The 13,175-nt window shown below is 42.0% G+C and overlaps 1 protein-coding gene across 3 annotated transcripts in view; it reads right to left on the bottom strand.

The window, feature by feature from the left end:
• The window catches only part of RBM6 (RNA binding motif protein 6), a 54,211-nt gene continuing 41,036 nt past the window's right edge, over positions 1 to 13,175 (bottom strand). For 2 of the 3 annotated variants that reach the window (XM_028718632.2, XM_028718633.2), the window contains exons 8-21: positions 11,407 to 11,467; positions 10,446 to 10,739; positions 10,024 to 10,184; positions 9,072 to 9,169; positions 8,579 to 8,621; positions 8,056 to 8,113; positions 6,897 to 6,988; positions 6,655 to 6,807; positions 5,300 to 5,389; positions 3,794 to 4,054; positions 2,817 to 2,891; positions 1,689 to 1,786; positions 1,152 to 1,281; positions 1 to 262 (exon numbers count right to left, since the gene is read on the bottom strand). In XM_028718632.2, coding sequence (XP_028574465.2) covers positions 137 to 262; positions 1,152 to 1,281; positions 1,689 to 1,786; positions 2,817 to 2,891; positions 3,794 to 4,054; positions 5,300 to 5,389; positions 6,655 to 6,807; positions 6,897 to 6,988; positions 8,056 to 8,113; positions 8,579 to 8,621; positions 9,072 to 9,169; positions 10,024 to 10,184; positions 10,446 to 10,739; positions 11,407 to 11,467 — 1,740 coding nt within the window. In that variant the 3' untranslated portion in view covers positions 1 to 136. The remainder of the gene's footprint in view (positions 263 to 1,151; positions 1,282 to 1,688; positions 1,787 to 2,816; positions 2,892 to 3,793; positions 4,055 to 5,299; positions 5,390 to 6,654; positions 6,808 to 6,896; positions 6,989 to 8,055; positions 8,114 to 8,578; positions 8,622 to 9,071; positions 9,170 to 10,023; positions 10,185 to 10,445; positions 10,740 to 11,406; positions 11,468 to 13,175) is intronic. The other variant, XM_028718634.2, reaches the window with a different exon arrangement.

Here is a 13,175-nt window from a genome sequence, read left to right as displayed (position 1 = left end):
TTGACTTTTTTGTTTTATTCCAAAAACAAAAACACACTTCAGCAGCAAAAAAACATTGATTCAAAAAACAAGACAGACACAAAGAAGGGCCAAAGGGTATGGGGTGTGTTGGGTATGGTGGGATTTCTTTCCAGGTTTATTCAAGTTCCTTGTAGCGGGCAAACATGACTCGCCGCACAGCATCTCGGTACGTTTCATTAGATTGCCTTCTGCTGGGCCTCCCTTGGGTCCCTAATCCTGCTCCCCTCTTTCGACTTTCAGCCTGGAAAAATAGAGAGAGAGAGGGAGGGAGAGATAAAAGCAGCTAGTTGTACTTGCACCTAGAACATTCACCAAGTTCACCTCTTATCACTAGGGAAGGAATAAACATTGCTTGGCATGTTACAGACAGGTCCAGTTCAGGCATTCACCAAACTCATGAGGGTGAAAACTGCCCCTCCCCGCAAATCCCCACCCATTGAGGCTCCTCATGTCTTTCCACTCACTGGGCAAAAATCAGAAAGGAGCCCCCATGCAGGGACATTGCGGGCAGGACTTGCACACACCCCTATCCCTAGACAGTTTTAGCTCTTTACATGGTCAAGTGAGTACATGAATAATCAAAAGCCATTTCAAGCTATTTAAAACATAGCTTAACAATATTGCTTTGAGTAAGGATGATGTACAGGGAATACATAATTTAATACCAGCTAGCTTTGCCTAAAAAATGCTGTAAATAAGGACACTGAGTGTTTGGTCCTTTAAGTGGCCATGCTATGCCACCTCTATTCTTGGGGATCCTTTTCTGAATCCCACCTTCAACACCACAACCCACCTTGCTCCAGTATTGCCAACCACATTAAAAAAAAAAACATACCCCTCACTTTCCACTTCAGTTAAGTGCTCAAGACAGCTAACGTAACAGGAGTTAACAAAAAATATAACTAGAACAGCAATGTTTTCATGTGAAGACTCTGCTAATAAGGAGGACAGATTGACTTCCCAGGGCAGGATATTCCATATCATGGGTGCTGAAACCAAGAAGACCCTTTACCTCACTTCCACTAATAGCACTTCAGATGCCAGTACGCAGAGATACTGCAGGGATACTGTTCATGCTTGTAAGATGCAATAATTCAAAACAGTTGCCTTTGCAAACACAAGAATTTTACCTCCACTGGTGACGTCATGCCCTGTTCATTGCGACCCAGACCTGAACCTTCCTTCCAGCCCATAGCCTGCATCATACGGCTTCCTTTGTTATTGCTCTCCAGTCTTCCTCTATCTGTGGGCTTGTAATCACTGCAAACAAATATAAGTATGCTGGCATGAATAAACTTTCAGGAGCATTATCTGCTATAGAAATTATTGTATAAGCAATAGCATGTTTTATAGATGCAAAGAAACTTTAAGGAGCCAGGCTGTTAGATGCCTAAAGAATGAGCATCTAGGCCAGGGTGCATTAATTTTAATAGATCTATTCTGAATAGAACTTAGCTGGATACAACTGAAAGAGTTGGGAGGCACTTCAGTTCCCCCCATCACCACCAATGCACCATCTGTCAATGCAGCAAAGCCATTACTATGGCATCCCTGTAAGATAGTCATTGAGCCTCTAACAAAAAGAGATCACACTTTGCAAAGCAGCCTGTTTCCCTGTTAAGGAATAAGCTGGCAAAAACAGCTTTGAGACAAGAATGTCCCAATACCTTTCAGAATTCCTGAAATTCTTCGGTCGTTTTCTCTCTGGAGAGTTCCGTTCCTCAAATCTCTCTCTTCTGTCACCTCCTTTTTCTTTAAACCTTCCCTTTATATTAAAAGGCAGAGTTAGTGAAGATGGCATCACAGATTTTTCCCTCCCAAAATGCATTCATTCACTAAAAATTACACATTTGTGCAACTAACCTAAGGAGTGGAGAAAAATTCCCCAGTAGTCCCTCAGCACTGCAACAGAGCATCTTGCTTTATTTTCCAGACACTTCCAAACAAGCATCTACAAGAGCCTACCCATCTTATTAACTTTGTATTATCAATGTAATATCAAAGTACAAGTATCAGCCACTTTGATTTTGCATCTCCATAAAATTGAAACCATTTGGTTATCTTTCAAGGTGTTTAATTTTCTTTGGAAGTGTGGAATGAAGTGCTAGCATTAAGGCAGAGAGGGGCCTGACATTCAGATCCAAGAACACTGCTGCACACTGAAAGCAAGACTTTTCTGTGGGCATAAATTTAGCAGTCAGAGTCTACATCTTCTGACAGATCCATTTTGTGTCTCTCCCTATCAAGGCAAGACGAGAGCCAGTGCAGTCTCTGTGCACAGCTAAGACAAGAGTCCCCAGGGCTGGGTGTTTATAACAAACCATGTTCCTACACGATCAGGTTGCTTAATTCTTTCCCACTTGGAGCTTTTATTGGCACTTGACTTTATTTCTAAATAGCAGGTACACTAATGGCACCCAGAAAAACAAGGTAAACAACAGCACTCTCCAGATGGCAAGGAAAATCTCAGGGAGGCACAGAGGTCACACAAAGGAAAGTTCGCAGTATCAACTGATGGTGCTGCTTAAGGCTGTCACGGCATGACAAAAAATTGGATAGATGATGGATGATTGTTTAATTCACTTTCAGGAGTCACTTAAGCCTAGAATCTAGATACCTGCTGCACTGTGTGTGTGTGTGTGTGTGTGTGTGTGTGTGTGTGCGCGTGTGTGTGTGTGTGTGTGTGTACACACACACACACACACAAGTAAGCATTGGTGGGGCCCACAGGGAATTAGTGTTTTGTTTATGCAGAGCCACAGCTGCACAGGACCATACAAAGCAGATGTAATTACCTCACGTTCTCGCCTCTCCAAATACGCAAGCTCTTGTTCCGATTGTTTTATTTTACGATGAATTTCTAGGTTTTGCTGTAAGAAGCAAAATGAATGAATAGCTTTTGAATTGTCTCGCTTCATGCAATGAAAAATATTTATTCTAGCCATGTAAAATGTTTAGCCATTTCTTAAGTAGTGTGAGATAGTAGGATGCATGGACAAACAATTGGAAATAAAACGAAGTGCTATACTGAATTCCAACAGCTGAGTACATATTACTACAAAATAAATATACCTAAGAGTACAAAATGAAAGCAAAGAAATTAAATTTATTCATATCCATTCCATGTATTGCTGTTCCTAAAAAGACAGCTTTTCATTCTCTCAAAAATGGCCACCTGAGGCCTTGTTTCGGGTGTCATTGCCAAATGAAGCTTGGGCACCAACTTGGTGGAATGCCCTCCCCAGAGAAACTCAGCAGGCAATGACTGTTCCCTTTCAGGTATAACCTGGGATTTTTAGGAAGCCTTTGGCTAATCTAACACTGTTGTTGATTTCTCACTGTTGTTCTGATTTTTATTTCTGCTGAGAAGGGGATTGGAAAGGTTTGCACTGAGCTAATTTTGGGGAAAGGGAAAACAGGATCATAATGATCATCTAACACTTTCTGATATCTCCCACAAGCTCACATGTACCATCCTCTTTCCTCCGTCCCTTTTCAGTATGAACCATGGTTTAATGCTACACCTGCCTTGCGGTTAACACAATCTGAAACCAGGATTTGAAGCTGTTTTCAAAAGCAGGCATAGCACTAGCAGATCACAGCACTGAAAAGAGAAAGGAGTGCATTCAAGCAGGACACAATACAGGAAGGAAAGAGAAATCAGGAAAAATTACATCTTTGAGAGGTGCTTGTGAAATATGGAGAAGTTTTATTTTATGCAAGATAAAGCATGAATAGCAGATTCTCCTGAACGGGTTGCTTTTTTCCTTACTTTGTGAAGATTGGAAAGTTGTTGATGCTTGATCAGGACTTCTTTATTTGGAAACTGTCTCCGGCAAAGTAAACATGCTAACTTATTCCAGTCAGTCAGCTTTTCTTCATCGTTTTCAAGCTTCTGTGGCCGTTCCTCCTGTTGCACTGGTGGCCGTGGAGGCTGTGGCTGTGGTTCCTCTTCTTCCTCCTCCTCCTCCTCATTGTCACTGTCTCCACCATATTCTCCTAGGAGTCCTATCAGAGGATTCACCACCTTTGGCTGAAGAGGCGGAGGGGGGGGGGGCAGAATGAGAACCACATGCAAACCAAAGCCAATTCAGTGGATCTGAGGTCTTAGATGCCTTAACTGATGTATTACTGTTGCTAACAGGGATGCAGGTGGCGCTGTGGGTAAAAGCCCCAGCGCCTAGGGCTTGCCGATCAAAAGGTCGGCGGTTCAAATCCCCGCGGCGGGGTGCGCTCCCGTTGCTCGGTCCCAGCGCCTGCCAACCTAGCAGTTCGAAAGCACGTCAAAGTGCAAGTAGATAAATAGGGTCCGCTTACTGGCGGGAAGGTAAACGGCGTTTCCGTGTGCTTTGCTGGCTCGCCAGAGCAGCGATGTCACGCTGGCCACGTGACCCAGAAGTGTCTCTGGACAGCGCTGGCCCTCGACCTCTTGAGTGAGATGGGCGCACAACCCTAGAGTCTGTCAAGACTGGCCCGTACGGGCAGGGGTACCTTTACCTTTAGCTTACAGTTGCTAAGTGACTAAGCTACAATCAGGGAAATCCCTGGTTTGAATCTCACCTCTACCATGAACTCACTAGGGGGGAAACTGATAGCCAAAATGTAAGAAGACAAACGGAAGGGGTGCCTGCATGCAAAATAAAGATAATTGGGAACTGGTACTATTGTTGCATAAATTTGACTTTGACTCAATCCCTGATTGAAACAAGAGACTGAAACGGTACAGGCCATTCAACTAGCTCACAAGTTGAATGCAACATTCTGCTGCATGTGTAGACCAAATCTAAGTCAGCACTGCTGTCTCTTCTGTCTTGCACATGGTGCTCCTGTTGACATGTTGCTTTTTTTGATGCACATTACACGGACAATTTGAAATCTGTTACAATTTCTCCTCATTTTCAATCAATTTTAAAAAACTGATATGAAGAGAAATGAAATCTAAACAACTTAGTCCATCAAGAGAAACACTAACAACAAAATCCTATGCATGCAAGTTTATTCAGAAGTAAGTCCCACTAAGTTCAATGGCTCTCACTTGAAAGTAGGTTTAGGGATACAGTCCACAAGGCCACCTCACCACACAGCAGCCCATTCAGTGTTGCTGCAAGAAAGAGGGGGACAGGACACTTTCCCTGCTACAATGCTAAGAATTGTTACTGACTAGCTTACTACAACATGCACCAGACAAATTTCAGCAGGACAGCAAGCCTCATACTTGATAAGATCAATAAATAATAATTAAATGTTCCAGATGACAAATGCCAAGTAAAGTCCTTACTGGGGGTGTACTCTCTTCTTTTTTCAGTGTTGGAGGTAGTGGTTTTTTAAAGACATCTTCTGCAGGAAGTTTTTCTTCTGGATTCTCATTCTGAAACATTAAGGCTGGGAGTTAAAACTTACTGCCAGCTCGGCTTCCCCACTGTCTGCCTCCAATCATTTTTCTTACTAGTACCTTTACTTCCTTTACAGCAACAAGCATAAAGGAGATACATGGTTTCTTGTCTCTCTCACTTTTGCTATGCTCAGTTATACTCTTCTGCATCAAAGAATGACAAACTGTGGCTGAGAGTCAGAGGGGTGTTCAAAAGGGATTGTGTAGCTGGTAGATACTTGGCAAACAGCGCATCAAAGATGTAAGGAGGAACGCGTATGCCAAATGTTGAAATCTGCAACTGGCTGTATGAGATGTTGAAAATATGCTTTCAGCACCTGTTCTTGAATTCAATTAATGTTGCTCTTCCCTCCCTGTTCAGATCAAGTCAAACTAGCTTTTAAACAAGGGCAAGTGCAATGCACTCATTTACTGGGTAACTCTTAGCATGTAAGATTCCCTGGAGATTACACAACAAGAATCAGACCAGATTTATTGTGCATGGAAACTTGGTATTTTAGATATCCAGTTTACTACTGGAAAATTCTCCTATTTGTTCAGGATGAGTCACAGGAAAACTAGAAGCTTGAGCAATTTGAGGAAGCAGCCTCTAAATCAAATTACAGTCCTCTGTCACTCTCAGAACTTTTATCTCAAAAGAAGAAAATAATTATTGACAGTTATACTGAACTACTTGTGCCCACTTATGGGCTTACTAACACCTCTCTTGGAACTCTCAGTTCTGGATGTGAACTGGGCTTTGCTCTCTTGGCAACTTCAGGGACAAAGTTGGATTGTATGTTTTCAAGAATGGTCATTTTTAAAATGTTGTGTACACTCAAGTGGTCTGATCTGCAATGTACCATTTCAACAGTCCAGTGAATCATAGTATTTTCTACAAATAATGATTTTTATATTTTAGTTACTTTGCTTGCATCTTTTAAAATACACACTTAGGTTTAATAGCACTTGGTTTCTGGATCCACATACCTGTGCCCTCCTTTGAAAGAGTGTTTGATCTGCTTGTTTTTATGATCAAATGAGTTTTTGTGCTCATGAAGAAGCTGGGTGCCTTAAAAGGATTATGAGTTTAAAAGGAAATTGGATTATCTACAGGTTAAGCTAAACCCTATCTATTGCATATTTTGCAAATTCCTAGACTTGCCTAGCTGCAAAAGCAAGCTTTGACTATGGCAGCATTAATCTTTGGACCATGCCAATTTGTACAGTTCATAAGAATGATGATGGCGCAGATATTTTACCTTGGCCGACTTGTTTCTGTGTCTCTCTCTTCTCTCTCGGTTATCTCTACTGGATGGCTCATCTCGTTCACTTGACCTATCCTGGCTCCTGCGCCTCCTCCCAGTATGTGGTGGTGGGGATGAAGATGCTTCTCGACCCATTGGAACATCTCTCTGGAAGGAGATATTTGGCACATGTTTAGAGAATATTTTTTCCTGGCACTGAAATGGCAAAGTGAGCACACACGTGCACATGCCCTCACCTGAGTATTGGGATCATAGTATATCCCTGTAATGGGGTCAAAATAGTTTCCAGTGTCTGGATCATAAATGAATGTGGACACATCGGAAGAAGCTGAGGGGGAAAAAGAAGTAAGGACAAACTTATACTTCTGAAGATGTCAAACATTATTTAAATAAAAACAGAGATGGCCCAAGACATTCTGGTGTTCGAGGGGGAAGATTCCAAAAGGGTTGCCAGGATAATAAATATAAATAAATAAATATAAACACATGCAGAACCACATACACAAAACCAGTACTCACAGCACTCCCCATTCCAGTGCTAAAGGAGAGGGAAAATGCTGGCTTTTCATCTTAAAGACTAGGCTTAATCTTCAATATCATTGCTATGGTACATAGTGCTGAGATCAGAGACAAAAGATTCCTTTGGCTACCTTTTGGAGTAGATCTCTAAAGAACAAGCAGAGGGATTCTATCTCCCAATCGCTCTCTAAAGGATAGATAGCTTGATCTCCTGATCCCATCAGGATTGATGGGGACCAATGTCTACTTCCTATGACTTGGTAAGCCAGATATGGCTCACAGGCAAGCCACATTTAGCGCAGGGAAGCCTTACGGTTCTACACTCAATTTGGCTGAATTTTTCAAGTCAGAAAAAGTTCTTGCAAGTTTTTGCAGTCGGAATGAAAGTCAAACATAGGATCAACACTTACTTCTACTGAAAAATCTCCTATGTCCAATACAAAATCCAAAAACAGGAAATTTAAGGCTGGTGTAAATGTTTTGTTTCAAAGCATACTCAGCTTTGAAAAGTGCATTTGCAAAAACTTCTAATTGTTATTGAAAATGTCAACAATCCTATGGCCAGAATTCAACCAAAATATCTTGTCAGCGTAAGGATTTCCATTTTCACAACTAGACTTCCCCCTGCCCCAAATCTGCTCCAGATGTTTGGGGAAACCCCTAGAATAGATTTAGGGGGTGCACAGGGGTAAGAGGAGGGAAGAATGTTCTGTTGCACAAGTAGAAATCTATACTGATGGAACATTCACATCAGTGCTTTGTTGGTTATAACCCTATATAAGGAACATTTTTAAAAAGGGAATAAGGACACTGAGCTTTCACAAGTAGAAAGTGACCAGAAGAACACAGTAACAAGAAAATGAAGTTGAGTCTTACACTCTGATCTTCGCTTCTGTGAGTCAGCGCCTCTCCTGTCACCTGTGCCTCGTTTGCCCTAATACAGAAAAGGCATTTAAAAACACAAACCAAGAAAGCAGAACATCTGGTGGACATTTCCCCACAATTTAAAGTACTCCAGACTAATCTGCATGTACTGGGTTGTCATGCAATAAAAGGCACCTATGTATGCTTCTCTGACCTAAATGTGAAACTCAGGAAAGCCAGTATGTGGTCCTCTATTGACATCAAAAGGCGCCAAGTCAGATCAGATGTGTATTACCGAAATGCCTACAGAAGAGATGACTTTCTCCTGCTCATCATGGAGGAAGATTGGAAGGGCAGTAATCTGAACCAATACTGGAAAATACAGGTTATTTCCCTAGTGGCAACTTCTATAGAACAGTTAAGAATGCCAGCAAACACTCATAAATCAAACTCTTCAATCCCTCAGTGTTCGCATAGCTGAGAGGCAGGAGTCAATTCCCTCAGAGTGCCATCACAGATTGTACTACAACCATACCTGGCTATAGCGTGGAACATCACCATGGTCTCCATATTCGTTTCTAGCAACAGAAAGAGAACATCTGAATTAATACCAATTTAAGTTTTCTGAAGATGCTACATGCATGGCAAGTGTTACTTTTGCTTCACTCTAACGTTACTAGTTTCAGTGGGCAATTTGGTCAACAAGAAGCTTGGCTTTATAGCTCAGTCGGCTGTTGCTCATGTTCACTATGGCTACCTTCCAAATGGCTTAGATGTGATATCACCACATTGTTGCAAAGGAACTATGAGCTGAGTTCAATAGCACAGCCATCTTAACAAGGAGATTCAACTGCATATAGTCATAATGCTACTGTTTTGTTTTGGTTTTTTTGTAAAAAAACGTCCTCTGCAAAACTTCCCTCAAATGTATAGTCAAGCATCGATCTGAATGTTTTGGTGCCTGGTGTAAAAGCATATGTTGATAACACAGAGTCACAATTGTGTATTTTTAGTGAGGTTTCTATTACCTCCTCTTTCCGGTGGCTAGGTTTACATCCACAGCACGGCCATCTATGCTGATTGGGGGATCCAGATCTTGTAAAACCTTCACTATGCGGACTGCTTCCTGTGGAGACAAGAATCCAGTTGGGCGTGGGGGGTGGGGGAGAGAAGTTTGAGCCACTAAGCCAGAAATAAGTTGTCACAATAATAATAATTTTATTATTTATACCCCCACCCATCAAGTTCCTCTAGCGGCCCTAAATCCAAGTGAGTCCCACCCGTCCCCAAAGGAGCTCTCACTTTCCTCCTCTTGGTCACCAGTTCCCTCTGACACCAGTTGATCCGAGGCATACTCTTTCTCTTGGCCCAGCCTTTATGCCCTGAAGAAAAAGCTCAAACCCAGACTATGACACATAGCCACAAGGAGTTCAGAAGCTTGACTAACTATAGCTCAGAATTACAGGTGAAATGAAACAAAACAGGTACTCTCTACCATGGTTTTCTAAAGCAAGTCAGCTTCAAACTATGATTTATGAAGCTGGCTTCTTTTTGTAAACCATAGTTAAGGTTAACCACAGTTTTGTGCTTGGAGACAACACTGAGCTGTGCTTAATAAACTATAAAGTGGAAGCTTTATGGCCACATCAGGAGGAAAAGCATCCTCTTAATGCATTAACTATCAACCACTGCTGGCTAGCCTTGGACAGAGAAGGCAGAAGAAGTAGTTCCAATATTGTAACTAAACATTATACACAAAAACACGAGCCAGAAAGGGGCTCCGTCACATAAGAAGATAAAGGCACAGGAAAACATCCAGTGTTGCTCCAGATTTGACAGAATTGTTCTTCCTCTCCTTCCCCGTGAATCACATGGGGGAGGGGAGCTACAGGACGGGTGACACTGTTTGCACAAGTGTATGTCTACCATAGAATTGTCAATACTATACTGTGCGGTGGTGGGTGGCGAATGACAACATACAGCATGAGAGTCCAGTTCAATGAAGCCATAGGTGTAGCCCATCCGACCGGCTTTGTTCTTCATGACACGCACACTTGAAGTAGACAAGCGGACGTAGGGTGCCAGAAGTCCTACAATCACTTCTGGCGGAGTGAAGCGAGGGATGCGTTTTAGCATAATTGCTGTTACAAAGTTACAAGGAGAAAGTGAAATATTAATTCAGGAGGAGAAATGTACTTCATCTTTTCTGTCATCCTATGTCAAAAGCTCCTGGTATTAGGCTCAGCTGACTTGAAGACCAGTGTTAAAATCAATAATGCTACAGGACACAAAGAGAATTCTAAACTGCAAGCTTGAATCCAAGCCTCTTTTTGCAAGTTACTCAAGTGTCCATTATGAACTCAGTCAGTGAGACCAAATGCTTGCAAGTATAATCTACTTACTTTTACTCTCATCCTCCTGGTGTTTGCTTTCCATGGATTCTCTTCTTGAACCATGTTCTTGGTTCTCCCTTCGAGGTGGGTACATTTCAGAGTCCCTTTTCTTTTCTCGTGAAGGCCATTGTTCCCTACTTTCATCCTTCTTGGGTTCAGGTTCCTGAGGTTGACTTCCCTGCTCAGAAGGAGGTTTCTGAGGAGAAGGTTCCTGTGGGGGAGCAGGGTCCTTAAGAGGTTCTTCCTCTGGTGTTGGTTCCTCAGATAACTCTTCCTCCCCCTTTTCAACCTTTTCTTCTGTTACTAGCAAAAAGTAAAACAAGTGAAGCCCTGTCTGCAGTAACCACTGTATTAAAACGGTTCTTTTAGTCCCTTATATGTACTAGTGAAAACTGTTTTCAGCTTAGCCGTCTACATATTATAGACTTGTTAGTGATTTACACCAGTGATAGACAGGATCACACTAACAAACCAGATACAAGGATCAGCATAAACATGAGTAGCACCACTTGTTCCTCTAAATCTCCATCATTAGCCTTTAACAGCTTGGGAGGTAATTTCTTCCCTTCCTCACTCTTTGGTAGTGCCAGCTTGCCAACATAGCATTACTGAAGAGAGAGACTTTGGATGAAACACTGCACTTTCAAGCAAAAAAAAAAAAAATAGTATTGCAACTAATACAAACTTAGACTGTTCCAAGTCCGGACCAATCTCTCTGTCAAGGAGAGTGCTTGACTAGCTTTAAGTTAACCATCTGCAGAAAGGAACACAATAACTCTACAAATAATGCTGGCAATATTTGCTAGAACATCATAGTTGAGGAACCTACAGCCCTCCAGATGTTGTTGGTGCCAATGGGAGTTGTGGTCTACAACATCTGGAGGGCCACGTGCATCTCAGTTTTTTATTCACTTAGTATTCACACTACTATTTGTTTATTTAAATGTCAATTAAAGAAAAGTAGGCTCACCATCTCTTGGGAGTCTGCAGTAATAACAGGATGACCGATACCCTACTGTGGACACTTTACACTGCAATGAAAGAGGCACAGCATGAGGGAAAGACACTTAAAATATTTTTCTCCATCCAATATACTTCCTGGCTCTTATACAAATGCCATTGCTTTATTAAAGCATAAGCTGAAAGTTGCACCATTGCTTTATTAAAGCATAAGCTGAAAGTTGCATCAAAATGTGTGTGTGTGCTACCACCTACATCTCCAGGGTTGGTGGCATCTGTCTGGAGTGCGCCTCTAGGGATGAAGTGAAACCACTGCATTAGGCAATACATATGGTGGTCCTGGGCTGCCCTGATGACAAGACCTCACTGATGTGGCCCAAAGGGAAGCAGAGCAATATGTTTGGCACCAGCTTGGCTGTAGGAGTTCCCGGAAGGAGGCATACAAGACGCTATCCAAATGTCTTAGGGCTCCATTCCGGATTTGTGTAGGGTTCACTCCTAAGCCTTTTCTTGTCCCAAAGATATTCCACAAGAGAGCAGAGGTTTGAGACCAGAGTTTTCCTTCTCCTAGATTGATGAGGTTCTTCTTCCCAGGTTGTTGAGCCCCATCTGCCCCAATCTGCATGGTATTGTGCAGATAAAAAGCATGATGTTTTGTCATGCTACTGTCTACCCAACCCTTGAAAGCGGCAGCTAAATGAATTGGGGCAGGTGGGGGAGAGGAAGGATACTTACAGAATGACACATTATGCTCCCCCTGCCCCCCAAATTACACATTATTGGAGAGACGCAAGCAGGCAGCTCCCATGCATCTGCTCATAGTATAGTTTAGGCCTTAGGCAAGCAGCACCAGAGCCTATGTCATGAAGAGGTCTTGAGTTCAATGGAACAAAATCTCAAAGCTGTTGATTATCATCACTCCTCATTGGCAATATCCAAGTCTTATGTACTTCATTGGAATTTCCTTGTAATGAAACCTGCTCTTGATCAAGCTACCTGTGAAGCTTATTTTCTTCATTGTTTACAGCAGCCCTATATATTACAAAACATTTTGCAGTAGTGCAGGTTCCTTACTTTTAATGTCTGTTTTTAAAGTACTGCGGGTGCCAAATAATGCCCATTCTGCATTTGTAAGAGCTTGATCATTTAATATGGCAACTCCTACACTTTGGAACTCCCTGCCTATTGAGATCAAGCAGGCGCCTTCACTGTATTCTCTCTTTTTTGCGCATACTGAAAACACTGCTGTTTAGATAAGCCTACCCAGATAATTAGGAAGTTGAGGTAATTTTAATCTTTTTTAGGACTTCAACTTTTGTATGTTTTAAAGTAGGGTTATAATTTTTTCTTTATTTTACTGTTTACCAAAGTTGTAAACCACTTTGAGGGGTTGTTGTTTTTTTCTTCTTACAGTCAAGCAGTGTATAAATTTTATGAAATAAGCAAATAAATAAAGCAAATAAACGGGGGAAATACCTCTGGGATTTTTATACTAGACGCCAATTCACAAAAGCCTCATTTAATTCGAGGAAGAATTCTCAACTCAGAAAGCGTCTAGTTTTGTGCACATTCCCTCCCCTGCCAATGGGGAAACCCTGGCAGCACCATCCCATGTGGGCTTAGGAAGATTCCACATCCAAAAAAAAATCACATTTATTTTCTCAGCAGAGGGATGGTACACATATACCCACAACATTCTTAGCAGCTGGAGATTTCTCCCCCAGAAAGTAGCACACCAACAGGATAGCATTCAACACACTGTATCTGTGGTCTAATTCT

This window comes from Podarcis muralis, chromosome 2 (assembly GCF_964188315.1).
Source record: "Podarcis muralis chromosome 2, rPodMur119.hap1.1, whole genome shotgun sequence".
In the NCBI taxonomy this organism is placed as follows: domain Eukaryota; kingdom Metazoa; phylum Chordata; class Lepidosauria; order Squamata; family Lacertidae; genus Podarcis; species Podarcis muralis.
This window is presented reverse-complemented; position numbering and strand designations above follow the sequence as displayed.